Here is a 25,781-nt window from a genome sequence, read left to right on the forward strand (position 1 = left end):
TGGGGGCTTCCCTGGTGGCGCAGTGGTTGAGAGTCCGCCTGCCGATGCAGGGGACGCGGGTTCGCGCCCCGGTCCGGGAGGATCCCACGTGCCGCGGAGCGGCCGGGCCCGTGAGCCGTGGCCGCCGAGCCTGCGCGTCCGGAGCCTGCGCTCCGCGACGGGAGAGGCCACAGCGGTGAGAGGCCCGCGTACCGCAACAACAACGACAAAAAAGTATCATGGTTTGTTGTACAGGTGTACATTCCTCAAGGTTTCATTATCGAATATTTTAAACATGCACAGAAGACAAAAATGAGGAACCTCCATCACCCACTTCACCAACGGTCGAGGCCTGCTGGACCCCACCCCGACGCTACTGGATTAATTTGAAGCAAATCACAGATATCATAAAGGCATTTTTAAACAACTAAGTGTTGGTTAATGTCTGTCACTGAGAGTAAAAAAGCCACCACTTCCACGTCAACATTTGTATATACACAGACACACACGCACACACACACAGATTCACATTTGTTAAAACAAATCATTCCAGCCGCTTCCGTTTTCAGGCTGGCATCTCTGCATGCCTTCCATGGCATGGCACGGGAAGGTGTGCTGATGGATGTCTCTCTTGTGTTCGGCTCCTGTTGATAAGGACTAGGCATAAACTATTTGCTGCAGACCACGGGGACTGAAGTGCAGCACCTCCACGACTGGCAGATCGCTTTGGCCCCACAAGCCTGCCCACAAAATCAGGTCAGCAGGCTAGAGCAGAGGAGAACATCAATACATCTCTGAATTAATCATGCAGCCGTCAGAGAGAATCCGGGCGCACAGAATGAAACGTATACGTGTGGAGTGTTCGCTTTTCCTTTCTTCCTCTAGTTTTTCTTTCATTTCCGTCTGATATGCAGCCCCTCCTGCGGGACCCCCTCCGACACTTCACTCCTATAACCGAGTTCAGATAACTGTCCCTAAATTATAGTTTCTGTCCCATCTAACTGTTTTAAAAAAAGATTTGAGACTAAGGGTAAATACCCCCAAATGTAAAGGAGAAAGTGCATTCTAAATTGCTCTTTTCCCACCAGTCTTTAAATTCTGGTCTCATTTAATAGTTACTAATAAACAGATAAACTTCTCTGTAAACCTGGATTTGGTGTCCTATGTAATAACCCGATATACATAAAGAATTGTACCGAGGCTTTACACAGGTCTCGTCACCTTTAATACCTCTGCTGTTACACAGGGGGTTTAAAATTCTTGACACTTTAATGTCAATTTAACACTTGTCAATTTGATGGACCCTCCAGAACAGAGATATCCTAAATCACATGTCCATAGGCCTTCATGTGCTACTTCTGAATAACTATTTCACAAGGGCATATGTAAAAGATCTATAAATCAATAGCCACTATTAGTAAAAAGCAGCTTAATCTTAGATCCCACCTTTAAAATAAAAACAACTTTGGATATATTTTTTCCCATGTACAGCAAGCAGGTATAGGATGTGAGATTATCCGCGATGGATGTGAAATCAACGTATATTTTAAATACATGAAATTAGTTTTCCAGCTTCATTATTTTTCTTAAAAAGGTTAATAATTATGCATCTACATCCATTACTACCTGCAACATTTTTTTAAAATTTCAGTATAAAGTTGAAGGTGTTTAAGGTAAACAGTTTGGTAACTTTGATAAAGGAAGAGAGGAACACATATGTATTCGTCTTTTGTTTCAACAAATTGAACCCAGTAAACAAGAGCAAGAGATTCAGGGGAATAAACCTGGATTCGCGTGTTCAGGACATTAATAAATCATGTAAAGAGTCCAGCGAAGAGCTTGCAACAGGCCTCAAAGAAACCGGAGGTTCTGTGTCTCACATCTAAAATCGATTTCAGGGTTTCACAGGAACCTTTCAGGGGGTCACCACTGAAGGCAGGGCCGAGAATGGGAGGCTTAGATTTTCTTCTTTTAGTGATGGGGTGTGGAGAAATCGGCCCAAGGGGAAATGACTGAAACATACACTGGTGTATGTTTTCCTCATTTAATGACAAGAGGTGAAGTAAAACTCAACCGAAGAGGGAATAACTGGGACACAGACTAACAGAAAATATCAACAATGCACAGTTTATGAGCCCTGAAAAAACTCTGCGGATCATTTAAAAATTACCTGCAAGGCTGAAACATACTTTTCTTCAACATTTGGGTTATTCACGGAGTAACTTGTAATACAGACTATTTTTTAAAAGATCCTGAATCTCAGGATAATTTTTTCACGAGCAAATTACTTAACTTGGAGATGGGAGCTGTAGAAACGTTGTCACGTACATCCAGATTGTGTGTGTTCTGGCTTTCCATGGAGGGCTGGAGCCTGGCTGCATTCCCTTTTGGGAAATGGCCCTCCTCAGTTTTAAGTTCATTTGGCTTTTTCAATGATAGGGTTTCAATTCAAACAGATAACAGTGCCAAGAACTAAAAATTTCACCATCTAATTAGGGAGGGGGGAACTCAGTATGGCTTTTCTTAAAGCATCTGCAGTTTGAAAATGACTTGATGAAGGCTTTTTATAAAAACCCCTTGCTTTTCCTGGTATGAGAACAATTGCAGTGAAAGTTACTGGTACAATTCAAGGGGCACAGAAGGAAAAAAAATATATGCATAACAGATGGAGCAAAAGAAGCAAAGACAAATAAGATATCAGAAAAAGAGTGGAGGGGGTGGGGTGAATTGGGAGACTGGGATTGACATATATACACTCATATGTATAAAACAGATAACTAATAAGAACCTGCTGTATAGCACAGGGAACTCCACTTCACTGTACAGTAGAAACTAACACAACACTGTAAAACAGTATATACCCCAGTAAGAAAAAATTTTTTTAAAAAAGAGTGAGCCTGAAAGTTTCAATATAAAATTGAGTTCAAAAACAGAGAGAGAGAAAGAGAGAGAGAGAGAGAGAGACTACCCAGCATTTCTATCAGAGTGTTAAACCTGGTATGAATACCTAGTTAATCTGGGCTAGGGGACGTAAGGATGGGGTTAGGAGGGTGTAAATGGATGGTGAGCTTGAAGGGAAGGAAAAAGGCCTGGAATTAATGCAGGTTTGGGTGTTAATGTGTTTTCCTGGGGATCCACTGTTCCATAGTTTTCATTATTTCCTCAGCACATCCCTGATCCAAACACAGGTCAAGAAACATTGATCTGAGGACATTTCTATCTATAAAGAAATATATATATATATATATATATATATATATATATATATATATATATGGTTTCTCTTTTCAGAAACCACCAGTAAACATTCCCAGACATACAACATATTGTCTGCATCAAAATGCCTTTTATATATTTGCTATTGAAATAAAACTCAGAAACTCAGAATTTTAAGGCCGTTCCAAAATGATTCATCTTGAGACGTACAGTTTTCAATGAACATCTTTTAAATCAATAATTAAAAGCACCCCACTGGCCTTTGCCCATTCTTCAATATAGTAAACCTACTGACTTTAAGTAAGTTATTTCTGTGTGCCTCTATCTCACCTGTGCCCTTTTAAATGGGTCATATGATAAAAATGGCAGCTCTAAAAACAACACCTTATGCATAGAGTAAATGATTAAATGACAGCAATGAAGAAATTTTAAATCACTTGTGCAAAAACAGCCACACAAGATCCCAGGTTTGAGCCTCCACTTTGCCACTCACTACCCAGATGACTCGTTCTTCCACCAAGAAAAAATTTTCCGACGCAAAATCGCATCCTGTGATAGAGATGGAGGGATGGTCCAGGCAGCGTTCCCATCCTCAACCGGGCTCGCGGGGGTGAGCCCTCTGGCTAGGCGGCCGCCTTGCTGCTGCCCACCAGGTGACCTTTCAGGGCTCCACCGTCCAGGTCAGAAAGCTACTCTGAGGTGCTTCCACGCAGCAATTCTACAATTTTTAGATGCAGCATCATAAATTGCTGGAGCACACTGATGCCTACCTGAAGCACAGGCACACGCACACACAACGGCCAATCGGAGTTCATACTCTGTGTCTACCAAATGTGTGTGCCCGTGTGGGTATCTCCCTTTGGACTAACAAGAAAAGTGATGTCTTAGGACCAATGGCTTGGTTGTGGACCCAGTGCATCAAGAAATGCTATACAATGCCTCTAAATGTCTTGGCATATAAGGATTTTCGGTGACTTATTCAGTGCTATATTTTAACAAATAAAATTGTAAGGCATTTACAGAAATAAAATCATTTCATGAAAATAAAAGAAGACAGCTTTTGCTCTGGAACTGCTCAATACTGGGGATTTGGATATCTCTGTGCGAAAGTCAGCTGTGAAATCCCGGGTTACCTCTGATGCACCTGCTCAGACACTCTTTGCGTTGGGTGAAGAGGCTGATGTGAAACTGTACTGTGCAGAGGAAGAAAAAAAATTATAGGAAAGTAAGAGCTCTCCATAAAGCATTAAGAATAATTTGAAAGGAAATAGCACCACCACTTTGAGGGAAATGTTGCTCATTCGACATTCATTTAACAAATATCTATTAAGCTCCTACTATGTACCAGGTATCATAATATTATACTTGAGGTCAATGGGAAGGGTCCATTTTAAATAAAACTGAAATTAAGAAAATTATTTTTATCCTAGACAGTTTCATCTACTTTGATTTTTCTTTAGTTGTGCAATATTGTTTCAGAAAACATTAAGCATAGTGTCCTCAAACACAATAAAATGCTCTAAATAGATCAAACGTCCAGAAAGGTAAGTCTAGTTTGGAACATACCATATTTTAAAATGTTTTACTTGCTTGAACAAGTTCCTACTCTCGAGTTAAAGCTCTTAAAGTTGTGTGTCATGCAACCCTGACAACTTGTGTTGACTCAGGCGTTTATGGACTATGGACTGGAGGAAAGTTTGTGGTTTTTTTAAACGAAAAATCTCTATCTTTTAGAGAGAGAGAATTGCAATATAGGATCTTGCACAAGGTACTGAAATTCTCTGTGCCTCAGTTTCTTCACCTGGGCTGATGAGAAAAATGACCTATGAGGCTGTTGTGAAGTTGTCAGGCATAACATGACATACATTGTTAGCTATTTAATAACCCAAATGTGTTGCAAGTGTTTTAATCTAAGTCCAAACCCTTCCTGCAAACATATATTCCGATATATCTGTGATGGTTAAGGTAAAAAATAAGATTCTTTCATTTTTACATCATCCAGTATCTGTTTAAGAAGAGTAAACGTTTAACAAAAAGTTGTTTATTTTGATAAAATCCAATACCACTATTAGTTCCGTAGCATTCTTATGCTCTTACATTGAATTTGCAAGATTTCGGATCATTTACCCACGACTTCTTCAGGACACCTCGTATTTTAACAACTCTTCTCAAATAGAATTACTTCTGTTCGTACCCCTAACAAGCTCCGCACAGCAACTTCTTATTTGTTTTGGACCATGGAGTCCCGACTACCCAGTTTCTGGAGGAGGAACACTTTAGATAGATAGGAGACAAGAATTACAAGAGTAATAATGTCAAAATTCATGTCAAACACTGTTCTAAGCACCTCACATGTATTAATTCATTGGAATGTTTCAACATTTTACTGTTACCATTTTATGACTGAGGAAACAGGCAAAGAAAGACGATGTGATTAGCGCAAGGTCACAGTGCGGTCCGTGGTGGGCCTGGAACGTGGATGTGGACAGTGGCTTCAGATTCCATCCTTGTACCTTCTGACGAGATAGCCGAGTGCACAGCCAGAGGGCAGAAACCGGCTAAAAAGGAACACCTTGCCTGGCATTTCTAATCTTTATAAAAATGCTGTGTCCAGTTCCACGGAGAGGCAATTAATTGTTGAAGCTCTTCCACAGCTGTGAAACTGAGATCCAAAGCCAGGTCTCTCTGAGTTCAAACCCAAGCCCTCGTGCAGATTTGGCAAAATGGAAGGCGGGCAGAAGCCTGAAACCTTCCCTGGAAGAGCATGCGACCCAGTTGGGAGATGTTAAGAAGCCTGTATTTCCTTATTTACTCTGTCTGCTTATCAGAATCTCTGAAAAGAACATCTCAACTATGCCCTCCTGCGAAGCAATGTGTGCTGGGGATTTTTCATCTTTATACAGCCCCCTTCTGAGCAGTAAATACTAGGCATCATCACGATATTCCAGAAACTCAAGAGCCTGAAAGAGTCTATAAATACTCTCACTACTTCTCCACACATGGACACAGCACAGTCAACGCAATTGTCCAAATATGGCTTAGCTGTAGATGTTTCAGTACTGAGTGAGTGTTCATCTAATAAAACTAGAGTTAACTTGGAACTGACTTTGGAATTTGGGGTATTTTCGGGGAAAAAATTAATTGCATGTAAGTCTTCAGACCACTCGTCATTTGGGAAATGTACAGTCGTTCCCCCTTATCCATGGTTTTGCTTTCTGAGGTTTCAGTTACCCACTGTCACCTGAGGTCCAAAAATGTTACGCGGAAAATTCCAGAAATAAATAATTCATAACTTTTAAATTGTGCACCCGTTCTCAGTAGCATGACGAAATTTTGCACCATCCCACTCCATCCCACACAGGCTATGCATCACCACTTTGTCTAGCGTATCCACACCAAATAAGCTACCTACCCGTCAGTCACTTAGCAGCCCTCTTGGTTCTAATAACACCTACTTTACTTAATAATGGCCCCAGTGCCCCAGAAGAGTGATGCTGACAACTAAGATACTCTCTTGCTGTGCCTAATTTATCAATTAAACTTTGTCATAGGTATGTATGTATACATAGGCAAAAACACAGTGTATATAGGATTTGGGACTCTCCATAGTTTCAGACATCCACTGGAGGGCTTGGATTGTATCCCCCATGGACAAGGGTGGGGCACTGTAGTCTCCAGTTTTCCATTAATAACTGACCCACTTTCCATAGGGAAGGGAAACACAGGACACTCTGAGAGGCCAAGTAATCCACTGCACCTGAAAACAGTATCATTTAACAAAGACATGAGCGCTCTCACTGGGTCATCAAATTGCTTCCTAACATGTTATGTGGTATTATTGATACATAACCCAAAAAGTTGAGTAGGGAAGCACTGTAACGTGGAGTTCAGGAATTGCAGAATTAGATTCAGAAAGTGAGTTTACATGCTTATTATCTGTGTGAGCCAGCTTGGGCTGCCATAACAGAGCACCATAGACTCAGGCGCTTAAACAGCACGTATGTATTTCTCACAGCTCTGGAGACTGGAAGTCTGAGAGTAGGGTCCCAGCATGGCTGAGGTCTGGTGAGATGTCTTCCCTTCTTGCTGTGGACTCACATGGCTCTCTTCCTCTTATAAGGCCACAGTCCCATTGGATTAGGGCCCAACCTTTATGATCCCACCCATAACCTTAATTACCATCTACAGACCCCATCTCCAGATACACCCACATTGGGGGTTAGACCTTATGCATCAGGGGTGTGGGGGCACATTTCAGTCCACAGCATGATCTGGAAATACAAGTCAAGCCGTTAGCCTACAGCCCCGGTGTCTTGGCCCTGGACCATCTTGATTCTGTCCCATCCTGGCTCCCAACCCAGTGTGACACAGTGTGGGCTACATGCAGCTGGAGGAGAGACAGCTGATGGGGAGGCTGCCAGCTGGCGTTCTGACACAGCTGGGGTGGAGCGGGGGACAGCACATGAACAGCCGGGTGTTGGTACCTCTTGCCACACCGCTGAGGCTTTCTGATTTTTGTTTCCTTCCTTTAAAAACAAATTTTAAAGATCTCCTCTAATATGCATTGTCTATTATGTGTCAAGCAGGAAACAGAAAGATGTAAAATATGAGAGAGGGTCAAAAAGGAATTGAAAGGATTTGTTAATGTAGTGGGTTGAACAGTGTTCTCCCAAAATTCATGTCCTCCCTGGAACCTCAGAACGCGACCTTATTTGAAAACAGGGTCATTGCAGATGTAATTAGTCAAGATGAGATCATACTGGAGTAGGGTGGGTCCTTAATCCAACATGACTGGTGTCCTCATAAGAAGAGAAGAGACACAGAGTCACACACAGAGGAAGACGGCCACGCGACAACAGAGAGAGAGATTGGAGTGGTGCGTCCACAAGCTAAGGAACACCAAGGATTATTGCAAGCACCAGAGGTTAGGAGAGACGCATGGAACAATTTTTCCCTTAGAGGCTTCAGAGAGAGCACAGCCTTCCTGAGACCTTGATCTTGGACCTCTGGCTTCCAGACCTGTGATAGAATAAATTTCTGTTTTTTCAAGCCACCTAGGTTGTGATTCTTTGGAAACTAATAGTTACTACCTGGAAAAAAAAAAAAAAAAGAGTAGTGCAAAGGCAAATCCATTCACGGTTGTGAGAAATGCTTAGCTCTGCGTTAGTTATCCTCAGTTGGAAATGGCAGGAAGGGAGCAGGCGGTGGGGATTAATCAATCCCAGGAGAGAAGACAGAGCCAGTGTCAGGGTCATCAATGCAGAAGTCATGGATGAAGTCTGAGAAAGGGATGAAATGAACAACAGAGAAATTGGAGATTGAGAGGGAGAGGTGGGGAGGACTGAGGTCTGGGAGCTACTCACATTTATGAGCAGGGAAGAAAAGATGTGAACTCAAGGAAAGAGGTAATGAAGATACAGACAGGAGGAAGTCACCCCGGCAGTGTAACAGGGCACCCAGTGGAGAAGGAAGTCAGAGAGAACTTGCACCAAGAGATGGCCTTGGGATCTGACACTAGGGTGCCATGAGTGACCTTGACAAGGTGAGTGTCAGTAAAACATAAGAGGCATAGCCCACATCAGTAGAGACTAGGAGCAGCAATGAGTGTAGACTATTCTTTTAATAAGTTTTCCAGGGGAAAACAGAAAGAATGGAAGCATACAGTAGTATGAAAGCTGTGGCAAAGGGAAAGTTTTCTTTAAAACTGGGGGAGCTGGAGCACCTGTGTCATAAGAAATACGGAACTCACTGAGGAGGTGATGGTGCCAACAGAGGAGAGAACTGACAGAACCAGGTCCTAGAAAAGTCAAGGGGGAATCGTGACCACGGCGCTGGTTGCGAGTAGACTGGAAGGAAAGAGGACCATCTCTTGCTGTGAGAGAAAACATGACAAATGCAATGTATGAGGTAGGAGGGGTCACCAGAGAGAGGTGGTTTCAGACTCAGTGAAGTAAACAGATGTTATCTTTTGCACATTAGAGAGCAGACCCACAGTGGGCTGGGAATGAGGGTCTTAAGAACTCCCAGGATAAAGCCTGGGAAGGCCACTTTCAACAACACAAGGCAGATCAGCAGAAATATCCAAAGATCTGGAGAGACAGTGAAGGGCAGTTAACATTAATTGCTGTGAATGGCCAGGGTACCCAGTCCCCAGCCAGCTCAGCAGGCCGGAGGAGGGAAAAGAACATGGCGGCAACTACCTGGACGGGGGATTCTAGGGCTGATGGGGAGGCTGAGGAGGGAAGGAGTCTAGGATGCTAGAAGTTTACTATCCTGCCCCATCCGCCTGGAGTTAAAGCCACAAAGGGCAGACAACTGTGGTGCCTCTGCTTGGTGGTTCTCTGGAGCTCCTGCCACAGACACACGTAGTAAGGGACTTTCTTCCACTTGGACTTGCCTAACGCATAGGAAGCAGCACCGAGAGCCCCGCATAATTCACGTTCATCTCAGGTCTTGGCCTTGATTTCACACTGACCTCTTATTCTGAGTCAAAAACTATGTTTCGAAATCTTGAACCCTGCTTTCTCATACCATGGCACGTTGCCCAAGCAAATTTCAATTCATGACACATCAGATTTTAGCTTGATAATGACAACGCCCACGGTACTATTCACGGCCAACGCTGCCCGATACCGTTTTGTTAATGATCCTGTTATTGTCTCCAACTCCCCTGAGATGAAATCTCACAGAGGAGCAAGAGACCAGAACACGCACTGGGGTCCAAATAACATCCAACTGACTTGGCTTACCATCTATTTCTCATGTCTAGAAAGAACCGAACATCGCAGGTAGAGAGGAGAACAGGTAGGAGATCCCTAACCGCTGAACATAAAATAAGACTGTACTGACACTCAAGTGGAGCTAGGAAAGAATCTGGGTCAGTGTGTTTGGGGTTATTAGAGAATCTGGGGTGAGATCTATGTAAAGGCTGTGACTATATGGATATTACGTGATAAAGTCCTCCAAGTGTAGACTGTCTCATTCAGTTGATTTTTCCAACATTTGGTGCTGGGGATATGCAAAAAGTGATGGTTGAATGAGGGGAAAAATGAGTGAAAATGATGAGGCACCATCAGGAATTCCCTGGCCGTCCAGTAGTTAAGACTCCGTGCTTTTACTACCAAGGGCATGGGTTCAATCCCTGGTCGGGGAGCTAAGATCCCACAAGCCCCAGCAGCACGGCCAAAATAATGATAATAATAATAATAATAATAATAATAATAATAATCATGAGGCACCATCATTGAAGCTGCGTTGTACAGACAAGAGTTAACACAGCTGGTCTGAGATTGCTACCCTTAGAAAGGCCTGTTGTGAGTTGACCCTTGGCTGGTGTCTGGGAACGGGAATTCCGGGAGGGTTCCTGCCCCCCACAATGGATAAGAGCGGATCGCTGTGATTAAACTGTATAAACAATACTGTTTACGTGGAAGACCTACTTTCCTTCTAGGAGTCTGGAATTCGGGGACATGCCATGCACACGCCTACGTGACCAGCCCTCCAGTAAAAACTCTGGGCACCAAGTCTCTAATGAGCTCCCTGGTAGATGGCATTCTGTATTCATCTGTTGTCACTGCTCTCTGCTGGGGTAATAAGCACATCCTCTGCGGGGAAAGAACTCTTGGAAGCTTGCACCTGGTTTCCTCCAGACTTCTCCCCATGTAGCCTTCCCCTTGGCTGATTTTGCTCTGTACCCTTTCACATTGTGATAAATCCCAGCAGTGCATACAGTATGATTATATGCAGAATCCTGGGAGTCTTCCCAATGAATGACCGAACCTCTGACACATGCATAACATTAAAATTTTATGAGATTAAATCTAAGAAGAAAAAAAAATAACTTGGACTGTAGTTGGCTTGAGAAGTGGAATATTCAGTTTGTAATTTTAATATCCTGCTATTTTATTGTGAGAGGAACCAATGAAACTAATGTTCATCCCATGAGGAAGCTGCGGCAAAAGAAAGAGTCACTTCCCCTGCATTACCCAGCTAATCTGTGTCAGAGCTGCAATTAGAAGCCACATTCTCCTGGTAACACTCGGAGGAGGAAATCAAGGGGCATTTTAGGCTGACCTCACGACCAACACCTTCATAGCAGATAGAGTATTTTACTTCACACACACACACACACACACACACACACCAGCACTCCAGAGATGCTCCAGGCTCTCTCTTGTTTCCTTTTCTTGTTTAAATATTATGTTAACATGCCTACTGCTATAGGTCTCTCTCCCTCCCTCAGGAGTTCAAAAGTCAGAAACATATTTTTTGTTTGTTTCAGGCTATAATCTACAATGTACAGCTTCTAATTTTGAGAGTGGAGATTTGCCTTCTTTATGAAGGCTAGTAGTAGGCTCTCTGTTTGCTCTGGGTCTTCCGGGGTCTCATTAGCTGGTCACTTTCGAAAAGCCGGGCTTGAGCCCCTCATCAATATGACCTCTAATCTCACTGTCATGTGAGCTTTCTCCAGATCTGTAAACAACCCTGTTTCTAATTACTTCCAGGTGGCAGTAGAATAACATGTAAAAACTAATTTAGTGAGCAACGGACTTAAATGGCAAAATTATCATCAATTAATGGCTTTTAAAAAGAAAGAGAACAGGACTCTCCCTTCCAGTAAACTTCCACATGGAATATATTATTCCACTCCCCAAAATAAACACAGTGAAAATATTACATCTCTCCACCCTTTGAATTCCATTCTGCTGTATACCTCCTGTGTGAAGAATAATTTCCTGTGTTTGAAATGAGGCTCCTATTTGCTGAAAATCAATACAGATAGATGATAGGTAGATGGACTGATGGATGGATAGATAAGTAGACAGACAGATAGATAGACAGGCAGACAGACAGACAGACAGATAGATAGATAGATAGATAGATAGATAGACAGACAGACAGACAGATAGATAGATAGATAGACAGATAGATAGGCAGACAGACAGACAGATAGACAGACAGATAGATAGACAGACAGATAAATAGATAGACAGACAGATAGGCAGATAGATAGATAGATAGGCAGACAGACAGATAGATAGACACAGACAGACAGACAGATAGATAGATAGATAGATAGATAGACAGATAGAAAGATATTTCTCTTACAGTTTTCATTTGGTCCTATAAATTTATTTTTAGGGAATGTTAAAGAAATGCTTCTTAATTCTGCAACTCTCCGGTACCTTAAAAATCAAAAATGAAGCTTTCAGGTGATTACAGGTCTGCTCCTTACATCATTTTGATGTTCATCTCATTCCTTTCGCTCATAAGCACCTTGAGGGCAGAATCGGGTCTCATCGCCATGGCAACCTGAGCAGCTATGTAGGAGATTGCCTGGAAAATGCCCAGTGACTAGAAGTAAAATTAAACTGCAAGTGCCTTGGAAAGCGGGATCATGTGCTCACAGAGCTCTGCGTTACACGGACAGAACACTGCAGGCAAATACTGCACCGCCCAACGCAGCATCACCCACCCTGCCCCCTACAGCTGTGCTCCTCTCTCCTTCCCAAAGAGCACAGATCACATCAAATCTGCTTTTAGTTTAAGTCTGCTGAAACGTGCTTAAGGAAAACCTTGCCTCATATATACAATGTAATTATTTTTCCCATCCTAAACTGCAAAGACTTTCTTAAAAGATCACTTCTTTTATGAAGTGATCTCCCCGGGAAAATTCATGAGAAGGTGTGTGTTCTTGTAACGTTTGCCCATATGGCTCTCACAGCACTCACACCCCACATAGCACAGTAATCTCTCCCCTGAGCTCCCTAAAAGCAGAAGCCATCTCCACGGGGGCCTGGAGAGGGGGATGCTTCTTAAAGCATAGGCCCTGCCTTATCTATGATGACCATACCCAAATACAGCATCCAAAACCCACAACAAATGTTTCATGTGAAGTGCTAGGCTGAGGTCCTTTGATATTTAATGTGGGCAGAAAATTGTTCACTTTAACTTGAAATACAGGAAGAAGATAATCATCCTTGGACTTAAACTCATTGATCCTAAGAGATAAACTTCTCCTTGAGTCATCACTAATAGAGGCATTCAGACGGGAGATATTGAAACAGAAATTTGGGCCAGTGCAAGAGAGGGAGGTAGATCCTCTGGGAACGTTTGCGCTTCCCATTTTTCAAATCCGGTTACCCTTGGGCTGTGTCTTTGATGTTAATGTAGCTAAACCCCCACTGAGACTGTCAGAATTTTATCCGAGGAAAACAGACACGAAACGCTGGGTTCTCTGATTGCTGGCCTCCTTAATCGGGAAGAAATTTACAAAAAGCCATTCAGTGAAACCCAGCTATAAAGCTGTTGATATTGTTCTCTTCCAGGATGGTGTCCTACATATCCATCCCCACATCAGCAGAACCTCCCACAGTGCATCCCTACTCAAACTACTACATTTTAAAAAATAATTTATTTATTTATTCATTTATTTTTGGCTGTGTTGGGTCTTCGTTTCTGCGTGCAGGCTTTCTGTACTTGCGGCGAGCCGGGGCTACTCTTTTGTTGCGCTGCACGGGCTCCTCATTGCGGTGGCTTCTCTCGTTGCGGAGTACGGGCTCTAGGTGCGCGGGCTTCAGTAGCTGCGGCATGCGGGCTCAGTAGCTGTGGCTCACAGGCTCAGTAGCTGTGGCTCGTGGGCTCTAGAGCACAGGCTCAGTAGTTGTGGCGCACGGGCTTAGTTGCTCCGCGGCATGTGGGATCCTCCCGGACCAGGGCTCGAACCCGTGTCCCCTGCATTGGCAGGCGGATTCTTAACCACAGCGCCACCAGGGAAGCCCCTCAAACTACTACATTTTTATTGGGTTCCACTAACATCTGATATTCAAAGGATCTCATTTTTGCTTAGAGGAAGAGCAGTGATAAGTGTGCTCTAAAAATGCATTCAGGCCTTATCATGCTTGTTTTTCCTGGCTTATTTCAGGAAGGCAGTAAGTCAGGGGCCATCATATTAACAGAGGACTTTACATGCACAGTGTGTGCCCGTGCCTGAGATATTCTGTCTCCATACATTTACAAGCCTCCACTGCTGGAGTCTGAGAGTGAAGGTCAACCACGGGGTGTCCTGGAGCCCAGGTAGGCAGCAAAACAGAGGGCACAGCAGCATCAGATGCAATGAGCCTTTCCTTCCCGGGGGGAATTATGAGATTCCTTCCCTTAGGCCTGTCTTACTTAGCTCTGCTGCTAAAACAAAATACCACAGATGGCGCGGCGGGGGGCTTAAACAACAGACATTTACTTCTGACAGCTCTGGAGGCTGAAGTCAGAGACCAGGGTGCTAGCATGGTGGGGGTGTGGTCAGAGCCTTCTTTCGGATTTCTGGGTTGCAGACAGCCGCCTTCTCACTCTATCCTCACATGTTGGAGAGAGAGCTCTGTTGTCTTCTTACAAGGACACAAATCCCATCATGGGGGCCACACCCTCATGACCTCATCTAACCATAATCGCCTCCCAAAGGCCGCACCTCCAAATACCGTCCCATTGGGGGTTAGGATGTCAACATGAATTTTGATGGGACGCAAACATTCAGGCTATACCAAGACCACTGAAGTATTCCTTCCAAGAAGACTGATCAAAGTAAATGAACTCATTTACATTTCTTAACATCAGTGATCTAATGATCTCACATGACAAAGAGGCACAACTTGATTCCTGAGCCTACATCCAGGCCAACCCAAAACCTCCCTGGGGAGAAATCAGGGCTTGACCCTACGTGCATTAAGCCAGTGATGCCACGCTCAGAACGGCCTGTGACACCACGCTGCTCCCGTGGAAACCCAGACAGACCTTGGCTGGTGCGCTCACCCCTGTGAGAATGTAACCCAGTCCCTTATTCTCTCAACAAAGATAACGGGCAAAGTTAGTATGCTGTGCCAACAGAAGCCTTTGTGTCTCTTTTTATAGGAATACACACACCTTAAATTTCTTTTCCTTTCAAAAGGAAAAAGCCTAGACAACAGATACCCGTTTACCTCAGCTGACTGCCCACGAGCCCTGGCCTCGAGCCCCAAGGCTCATCTGCTAAAAGCAGGCCTTTGCTGCTCTGGTCCCCCAAGCTCTGGCCCCATGGGGCTGAGCGGTGGCACCAGAACGTCACCTTGGTGGACAGGCCTCGCCTGCACAGGCCGCCGAATCCCCTCTTGACTGTCCCTGGCTCCGAGCTTTCTCAAGGCAGCCCCACCAGCACCCCTCTGGTCCTCCCCCAACCTCACGGCACAAGGGTCCTCACACAGGCCTGTTTCATGGCTGATCTAGGTCCCTGCTTTTCTCCACCTAGAGAATCAGAAATTCAGGAGATGGTCTGTGCAGAGTAGATGTGCTTTGCTAGGACAAGCTTCCCGGCCAGGCTTACTGCAGACCCAGGGGAGAGAGGCAGGCTGAGAGCCGCTGACAATCTAGCCAAGCTCAACAAGGAGTTTCAGGAGCCCTCAGTTTATTTACAAAGTAGAGATGAGTTAACCTTTTACGTATAGCATCCAGGAGGTCTCTGCTGGACTCAGAGCCAACTCAGGAAATGCCTCTCAGTCCCTGGGACCTCTGTGCTGGGCAGGGTCATCCCCTCCAGTCTAGACGCCCCAGTACTCCCCCCGCCACCACTCAGCCTTTGGGATGTGTTGGAGGGAGGTCCCAGCCTCCTCCTCAGAGCCTCCCTGCCTCCTGCATGTGGCTACCTGTGCCCTGCCACACCCTGGGCCCTAAAGAGAAATGTAACCCTTCTCCACCTAAACCACCCGAAACTGGTTTTTATTAAGATTCCTACTCTTTTAAACCATTTTGTCATTTCCAATGGCTTCATCACCTCCTTCCCTGGGCATTTTTGCAACCTCAGAGGATGGGGCTCAGGCACTGGGAACAGGGTCTGACAGTAAGCGATAGTAAGTCCCATTATAAGGTGTGATTCCAGATTTTCTACTTACAGATCATAACACTGCTTTGGGGCCCAGTCCTCAGGTTGAAATACCTGAGTATAAAAATATCTCTTTCTGTATGTGTCTCAACCTCTCCCTCTCTCTCTCTCTCCCTCTCTCTCTCCCTCTCTCTCTCTCTCTCCCTCTCTCTCTCTCTCTCTCTGCCACGTGCAACGTCTTGGGGATAACTTGTGTTTGTTTAAATAGCTTTTTACTTGTAAACAACAAAACCTTACTATGGATTTATTCCTTAATGTGGTAAAAGCCTGTACAATATTGGTTTTCTGACACTTTCGTGAAAAAAGAAAAGCCCACAGTCCATGCTGTGTTGTTTTAAAAATTTTGCCAAAGGATAAAGCTCCAACGTGTGACTGAGGAGAGGACACGGGGTCAGCAGTTCTTATCGGCAAGATATCAACTGTACGCATGTCAGCATCCCCTCCACTGACCAGATACAAAACTCCTCTCATTTTATTTTAATTAGGTTTCTGTTGGAAGGAGAAAAAAGTCTGTTCACATAGATTACAGAAAGGTGAAAACTGAATAAAAGCATACCATTAATTAAAGGTGTCTGGGAAACATAAGAATAGATATAGATATATAGATTAGATGGATACAGATACAGATATAGATATATAACCTCACGGTAGATATTTCTATTTCTCATCCATGTTTCCAGTTCTCTCCTTCCAGGCACATGCCCCACTGAAGTCAGACACGGCCATGTGACTTGCTTCGCCAATTAAATCTGAACAGAAATGACATCTGTCACCTCCAAGTGGAAGCACTTAGAGGCAGTCTGTCATTCTCCCCTGCTCTCTTCCCCTTCTAGGGCAGACACTGAGGTTGCACATTTGATGGCCCCTGAGTGTGGGAGACTGCAAACATCGCCCCAATTTCTCCCCTTCCCTGACCCACAAGCCCCTGCTGTGTACTTCTGAGTGTTCCTGACTCTGACTCTGGGCTCAGCCACACCGACTGTCATCACACCTCTCCATCTGCTGTAAAGAAACTAAAATTACCTCTAAAGAAAAGCAAGTAAGACCATTAAACTATCGAAATTAGCAAATAAAATTGTAAAGGTGAGTCTCTATTCTGATTATTGCAATCACATTTCGGGTCTTAAGCTTAGTATTTTTTCAACATTCTAAGTTCACAAATTACTATGATTAATTAACATAACAGCAAGGAAATTACTGCTCAGTAAAGTGTGAGGGACTTCAAATTCACTGTAAAGATGATATTAAGGAAAGCCAAAAACATCTATTACATCCTAGTTCACTGTAATGTGCTATAAAGACCAACAATTTAATTTTTGATTTGGACTGTGTGATGGTTTGATGATTTTTTTAATGGTCCTTGTTGTAATAGTAACCTATACTCTCTAGCAAATCAATAAGCCAAATGAAAACGCTCTTTCACCATGGGAGTGTAGTTCCAATTTCTCACCTCTGCAAGCTGACACGAAGTTGGTGGTATTCAGAGTTACAATAGAACGTGTGTGTGTGTGTGTGTGTGCACTCACTTGCACACATGTGCATAGGGACACGTAAAGAAAAGCAATCATTCGTACCATTACACCACATTCAATGCTCATCGTGACTGTTTTCCAAAAGTATCCAACAGGCATTACCCAAAGATGTGCAAAACAGAAAAAGTGAGCCTAGTATCTGCATGGCCTTTCCAGATAAGTAGCAAGGAGCAAGAACTCAGCTTAAAAACCATGAGCAAAGAAGAGCCAAAACTTCTTAGAAGCTAGACTTCAGTGGTACCATTTCTAGATACCAAAAATAAACCAGGAAATTATTTATTTACATATATATACAGATATAAATAGGCATATATATACTTCAGTGCTGACTACATATTCCAAACAGAATCTTCAAGAAAGAGGCCACATAACTCTGAAGACATTTGAAAAGGTGAGAACAGCATGAAATCAGGGTTTCCATTTTCCAGATTATAGAGAACATCACGATATCAGCCCTGAGGTCACTCACAGACACAGTAATCCTACTTTCCTCTTCCCAGGAGCAGAAATAAAAACAAAATTTCCTTTTAAAAGTAACACAGTGACTATACGCATAGCGCAAGGAACTCATTTCTATCCATCGGTCAATTCACTGGAGAATATCTGAGTCGAGCCACAAAAACCAACAGAAAACACTGACATCACATTTAATCACACAGCAGCGTCAAGTGTACGCATCCTAATTCTTAATTATGATGCGCAAATAGACAGAGACCCAATTCGATACGCAGAACAAGCTGCGAGCAGGTGAGCCCGGCGCCCTGCGCCCGGGAAGCCCACTGTCCTACCTGAGATGAGTGAGACGGTGTCTTTCTCCCATGAGACGACAGTGATGTATGCCTCCACCGAGGAGGGGATAATGCACTTGAAGACCGCAACATTGCCTCTCATGGTTTTCTGGTCCTCCACACGGACTGTATAGGGCTCCCGTAAAACTGGAAGGCAAGAAGAGGACCCCGGTAACACACACAGGCTCATTCCGAGAGGATCCCATCTGAATATACGCATTGTATCTTACACGGATCAATTGCATCCAATATATTTACTGGAAAAAAATTTTTAAGAAACCTACATTTCATGTCTTAAAGACTTTCATTCTGTTAACAATAAACTACACTAAGAACTAAAAAGCATGAGTATATCTAAAAGCAGTTAATCTACTCTCTAAACACATCTGGACATGGGAAGTAGTTTCTTAAACAGAAGATATGATGATGGGAAACTTTCCTCCATGTCCTCTGAGGACCAAGGAAAACATTTCAGACTATCAAGGAAAAGAATTTAAAAATCCAGAAAGGCAACCTCTCCTGGGAATCCTCGAAACGATGTGACAATTAAAACAACTCTTCATAAGTAATTTTTATGACAGTTGCAAAGCAGTTTTGGAAAGGATCATTCTGCTTTTCCTATCACTTAGGGAAGCATGCTGACTCAGGGAGCCTGCCCACACATTCCCAACAGTAGGAGGAGCCCAGAAAGTGCCCAGAGGGGACTTCCACATACTAGATGTCTAGGCTAGAGGCAAGGGGTGCAGGGACCCAGTGCCCACCCTGCAAGCCCAACTGCCTGGGTTCAAATCCAGCCCTCCCACTTTACAGTGAGCAAGTTCTCTTGCCACCCATATAATGGGGATTTTGATAAAAATATCTACCAAGTAAGTCAATTTTGATGATTCAATCAGTTAATGTGGCTAAAGCACCCAGAACCATGCCTGCCATGAACAGTTTGGATCCACACCATCTCCCGGTGTGGGGAAGACCTCTGCTTCCAGGATAAGGAGACGTGGGTGTGTCTAATGCAGGTTATGCCTCCCTCCAGCTCTATAAATATGGGCGAAAGACTTATTTCTCCAGTTTTATTTCCTCAAATTTGAAATGAGGGGGTTGGGATAGGAAGATTCAAGGTCTGAATCCTGTAAGTCTATGATTTTTCTAAGATACCCACAGAGACAACTTATCTTACCATCTAATTAACTCTCTGAAAGTTTTAGTCATTTATTGGACAAATATGTGTCAGGAAAACTGGCCATGAAATTAATTTCAAAAGAAATTAATATACCAACAGATATAAGAATGAGTTTCTAAAGGGAAATCTCCTAATAGGCAGACATTCATAATGCTCTAGAAGAAGCACTTTTAAGATCGGTGCTACCTCTGTCATATGCTAAGTAGTTTAGTATCAGAGTATGTCATTATTAAGAGTAATGATAAGAGGATGGCTCCCAGTACTGATTTTTAAATATTACTATATAATATTTTCCCAACTTGGAGAATTTTTTCATTCCTATCCCAAACCAGAGAGACGTCCAGAAGTTTAGGAATCTTTGGAGACCCTCATTCCTGCACTCTTTGTGCAATATGATGTGATGGTCCAGGTGGCAGTTCCACATCTGCAGGAGGTCCACTGGGCAATGATTCAGGGTACTCAAGAAACATCACTGTTACACACAGAGGCGGAAACTGACTTTGTACAGAAAAACACCTCGATAAATAGCCCTTTTGAGGGGGTGGAGGTCTACAGTCATAAATTGGAAAGAGGCAACAAAGAGACAGATGAATTAATCAAACTCAACAATGAATGAGAATTTGGTCCTAGTGGGAGAGTAGAAGACAGAAAATAGGAAAAGGAGCAGAGAACAGAAGAGAATAGGGGCCTGGACAGCATGGTGAAAGCCAACAGAAAGAGCTCACTATCACAGGGATGGGGTCACCTAAGCAAGTGTATGAGTCCAATTTAAGTTTATGTTTTCTGGTGATGTTTGTTTCTAAGCTATAAAGTCACTCCGTCTCCCCAAACCTTCAGTAAACAAATGGCAAACAAATGGTGGGGGAATTTTTAATGGAAATCAAGGAAAGGAGCCAAGTTCTATGTCTCAGACAGGAAAGGGCGGGGACGAGAGAAAGTGCCTACAGAGAACGGGAGGTGGGCAAGAGGCTTACCCCCAGCAAGCCGCTCGCTAATGCACTGTGGTTCTGCTAGCCTGGGCCACAGACAGGCTCCACCACACTCTACTGTGTACCCACTCCACCCATAGCTCTGCCCAGGCCTCCACTGGATGCAGGGTGCCAGTGTTTGCTGGATGGGGCAAGGAGGAAGAGGCTGCGAAGGGCTCAGGGCACCAGGGGTCAGAGGGGCAGCAGTGGCCACTGGGTGAGGTTAGGGAGGTGAAGGCCCAATGGGGCTTGGGGCACCCAGAGCCTGAGGAAAGGGTGGCTGGGAACCCACCCCAGGGGGTGGCAGGAGACAGGACTCTCCAAGAGCTGAGAAACCAAAGCCCCCAGAGCACGTTCCATTCTCCCATCACACTGCACTCACAAAACACAAATGGAAAGATAGAAGCATTAGTATTTCACGATGGCAACAGGAGAGCTTGAAGCCTGAGCGCAGGGCCCTCAGCCTTGTGTGACCACACTGGCCCCATCCCAGGAAGTCAGCCCTGATCCCAATCTGCCTATGCAGCAACCAGAGGAAGTGGGAAGATGGGATGGAGAAAGTCTGGAGAACTGGGCACTGCCAAGGAAGGCAGGTCCTTTCCCGATAGGCTGGATTCAGATTGCTCCTAACCCCCTTGATCCTTATGTCTGAAGTGATAAAACATAAACAAATGCCCCAGGGTTGGATGCCCTAGGAACACCAGAAGGCTTTGGGCAGGTAGGAGGGCTTTATGCGCGATGCCATCCTATTGGGGAGGTGGTTATCTGAGGCACAGTGAGACCCTAAGGCACAACATCACTTTTATAGAAACTGGGGGGGGGGGTGCTCTTTTATTTTGTAGCTGATTACTTAACTTGGGAGATGCTTTAAATATTCAGTTACATCTTGAACACACACTCATGTCAAGGACTGCTCAGGGACTAAGGAGATCCTCACATTTTATGGAATAATTAACTGAAGAAAGAAAGAAAATTCACATGGCAGAACACGCGGAAGAAAACAGGCAAAGACTGAAGTGCATGGTCCTGAAAATGACCGAAGGTAACAGGAGCTCAGGGAAGGCAGGAATCTGGGTGCCTTGAGCTGGCCCTGAAGGACCAGAAGGACTGAGGAGGCAGAGAGGAAACAGGGAGAAGAACAAAGGTGGAAGTGAGCACAAAATATTCCAGAGACTGAGACACTGGCCCAGTGCTGTTTAGCTAAACCGGCCACCCGACCAAAGCCGCTGTGAACAGCCAGCAACAGGCTCACGGAGGCCTCTGTTTCCTTCATCTGAGGATGGAAATAACATCTACTTCACACGGTTGTGCAGTTAACATAGAGGATGTCTCCAGAGGACTTGGCACCATGTCTAGCACACAACCTGTCTGAGTCTCTCTGACTGCTGGCCGGAGAAGCCTACCTGAGCTACCTTGAGCTGAAGACACTACAAGCTCTGGAACCTGCAAGAGGGCCTTGGGAAGGGTACCGCAGCCTGTGTCCCTTTGATTCTGGCTTCATCCTTCTCTTTCCCCACAGATAGGCTTCCTCTGCTTTTCTGGGCCACATGGAAGATGGAAGGTGTCTGGCCCACAGTTCCCAAAATCTCTCTCTCAAGATTTCAGTTTCAATTTCAGAGGACACAGGAACTGACAGACTAGCTTGGTTAACTGCCCTCCATCAGTTCAATCACCTGTGACCAGGGATTCAAGACCATTTTGCATGATGTGGATGCAAGAGACAATTAAGGGGGTTAATGTGGCCTGGGAAGAGAGGTATATAGATGCCCACCATATGTGCAGCTATTATTAGCTACTGTTATTATATGAACATCAAGACAACTCTAATAGGTCAGACACGTGCTATCACTGGCTTTTTCTTAAACCAACTTTATAAGATATAATTGACATTGAATAAACTGCACATATTTACTGATGTTTTAACATATGTACATACCCATGAAGTCACCACCATAACCAAGATAAAACTAGATCCATCATCCAAAAGTTTACTTATTCTCCTATGGAGTCCCTCCTTCCCATCCTCTTTACAGACAACCATGGATGTGCTTTCCATCATGACAGATTAGTCTGCATGTTTTAGAGTTTATATAAATGGGATCATATAAGACATATATACTTACCTGGCTTCTTCTATTCAGTATAACTGTTCTGAGATGCCTCCCTGCTATTGTCTTATCAATAATCCATTCCTTTTCATCCCCTTGTGTGGATAAGTAACAATTTATCCATTTATCTGATGATGGACTTCTTTCACCCACTTTTGGCCATTACAAATAAAGCTGCTATGAACATTCATGTAAAACTCTTTGTGTGGACATATGCTTTGGGTAAGTACCTAAGTATAGAATGGATGGAATATATGGTAGGTGTTTGTCTTTTCAAGAAACTAACTGTCCAAAGAGGCTGTACCATTTCCATTCCCACCGGAAGTATATGAGTGTCCCAGGTGCTACGTATTCTCACTAACACTTGGTCGGTCATTGTTTTTAATTTTAAATATGCAGAGGAATCTATATAATTGTGGTTTTAATTTTCATTTCCTTCAAGATTAATGATGCTAAGCATCTTTCATGTGCTCACTAGTCATTGCATATCTTTTTTGTTGCTCTACCTCTCCAAATTGCTAACCCATTTTTTAAAATAGGGGTGTTTGTTTTCTTATGATTATTTAGATTTCATTATATTTCTGGATAAAAGCCCTTTAACAGATATATGACTTGGAAGTATTTTCTCCCAGGCAGTGGCTTGCCTTTCTATTCTCCTAACAGTATCTTTAAATGAGCAGAAGTTTTTAATCTTGATAAAATTCAATTTAACAACTTGTTTTATATGGATTTAACTTTTGGTGTCATATCTAAGAAATCTTTAAATAACTCAAGGTTGCAAAAATTTTCCCCCATTTTTTTCTTTAAAAGTTTATTGATTTATATTTAGATCTATGATCCATTTTGAGTTAATTTTGTATACAGTGCAAAGTGTGGACTGAAGCTTTTTTGTTTTTTTGCACATGCATATAAACTTTTTCCAGCATCACTTGTTAAAATAACTTTCTTTTTTCACTCAATTCCCTTTGCACCTCTGTCAAATTTCAGGTGTGTATGTATGGATGGATCAATTTCTGGATTCTATTACTTATGTTTATAATACTTATCTTTATAATAAGTCTTAAAGTCAAACAGCATTAACCCTCTTAAATTATTATTTTTATTTTTCAGAATTCTTTTGGCTATTCTTGGTCCTTTGTATTTCAATATAAATTTTACAATCAACTAATTAATTCCTATTTGTTAAAAAAAGGCTGCTGGGTTTTCACTGGGATTGTACTGAATCTATAGATCATTTGGGGGAGAACGGACATCTTAACAATACCATATCCTCCAACTCATAAAATACTATTTTTCTTCTTTATTTCTCTCAGAAATGTTTTGTAATTTTCAGTGGAAGTGTCTTCCACATTTTGGGTCAGACTTATCCCTAAGTATTTCTTATTTTTTGATGCTATTATAAACAGTATTTAAATTTCTGTGTGTGTGTGTGTGTGTGTGTGTGTGTGTTGATCTTGTATACCACCATTTTGATAAACTCACTTATTAGTTCCAGTAGGTTTTTTTTTTTGTAGAGTGTGTGTGTGTGTGTGTGTGTGTGTGTGTTGATCTTGTATACCACCATTTTGATAAACTCACTTATTAGTTCCAGTAGGTTTTTTTTTTTGTAGAGGTCATCAGATTTTTTTTTAATTGATGACTGGAATCTACAAATAAAAACAGATGAATTTTTTACCATCCGGATGTCTTTTACTTATTTTTCTTGCCATGTTGCATTGGCAATATGCAACCTCCAGTACAATGTTGAATAGAACTGGTGAAAGCACACATCTTTGCAGTCTTCATATTTGGGGGAAAGCACTTAATCATTCACCACTAAGTAGGATGTTAGCTGTAGTAGGATTTTTTTTATTTTTTTTAATCAAATTTCTCTTCTACTCCTAGTTTTCTGAGAGTTTTTATTATAATAGGATGTTGTATTTTGTCAATGATTTTCTGCACCTATTGAAATGATCACATGGTTTTTAATATGTTAATGTGGTGAACTGCCTTGATTAATTTTCAAATGTGAAACCTACCTTGCATTCTGGAGATAAGCTCTTTTTATATGTTGTTGGATTCAATTTGCTAAAATTTTGTTTAGAATTGTTACACATATATTCATGAGAAATATTTGCCTTTTTTGTTTTAGTATCGTGGTAATGCTGATCTCCTAAAATAACTTGGGAAGTAGTCTTTCCTCTTCAACCTTCTGGGAGAATTTGTGTAGAATTTTTATTATTTCTTCCTCAAATATTTGGTAGAATAAAGAGTGTATCCATTTGAGCCTGGAATTTCATTGTAGGAAATTTTTCTATTACAAATTCAAATTCTTTAATAGATATGGAGCTATTCAGCTCTTTCTTCTTGAATGAGTTTTGGCATTTTATTTCTTTCAAAGACTTTCTCATTTTATCTAAGTTATTTGATTTACTGACATCCCCATGTTCTTAATATTCTATTATAATTTAAATATCTGTATAATTTTGACTACTATAGAATACTGATGATTATACATATATATTGATTATATCTGTAGAATAGTAATGTAACCTCTCTCATTCTTGACATTGATAATCTGTCTTCTCTCTTATCTTCCTCTTCAGTCTGGCCAGCTTACCAATTTTATTGATGTTTTTCAAAGAAACGACTTTTGGCTTCAGAGATTTCCACTCTAATCTTTATTATTTCCTTTTTGCTTACATCGGTTTTAATTTGCTCTTTTTTCTGGAGTTAAGACCACTTGAGATCTCTATTTGAGACCATTTTTCATTCCCAATGTAAGTTTTTAGAAGTATAAATTTCTCCCCCTAAGCACTGCTTTAGTGGCATTCCCCAAATTATTAGATGTTGTACTTTCATTTTTATTCAGCTCAAAATACTTTCTCATTTACCTTCTGTTTTTTCTTTGACACAGGTTATTTAGAAGTGTGTTATTTGGTATCCAAATATTTGGGTATTTCCCAGAGATCTTATCGTCAGTGATTCTAATTTAATTCTATTGTAGTCAAAGAACATACTTTATATGACTTATTTTTTTTAAATTCGTCCAACACTTGTTTCATTCATAATATGATTTATTTTAGTAAATATCTGTGTTTTCTTGAAGAGAATATGTATTGTGCTA

General features: G+C 42.5%; 1 protein-coding gene across 1 annotated transcript in view; it reads right to left on the minus strand.

Annotated features, from left to right (window-relative positions):
• The window catches only part of DSCAM (DS cell adhesion molecule), a 759,593-nt gene that overhangs the window by 603,676 nt on the left and 130,136 nt on the right, over positions 1–25,781 (minus strand). The window contains exon 4 of the mRNA XM_024120069.1: positions 18,423–18,569. Within this exon, the coding sequence (XP_023975837.1) occupies positions 18,423–18,569 (147 nt within the window). The remainder of the gene's footprint in view (positions 1–18,422; positions 18,570–25,781) is intronic.

This window comes from Physeter macrocephalus, chromosome 8 (genome assembly GCF_002837175.3).
Source record: "Physeter macrocephalus isolate SW-GA chromosome 8, ASM283717v5, whole genome shotgun sequence".
Lineage (NCBI taxonomy): Eukaryota > Metazoa > Chordata > Mammalia > Artiodactyla > Physeteridae > Physeter > Physeter macrocephalus.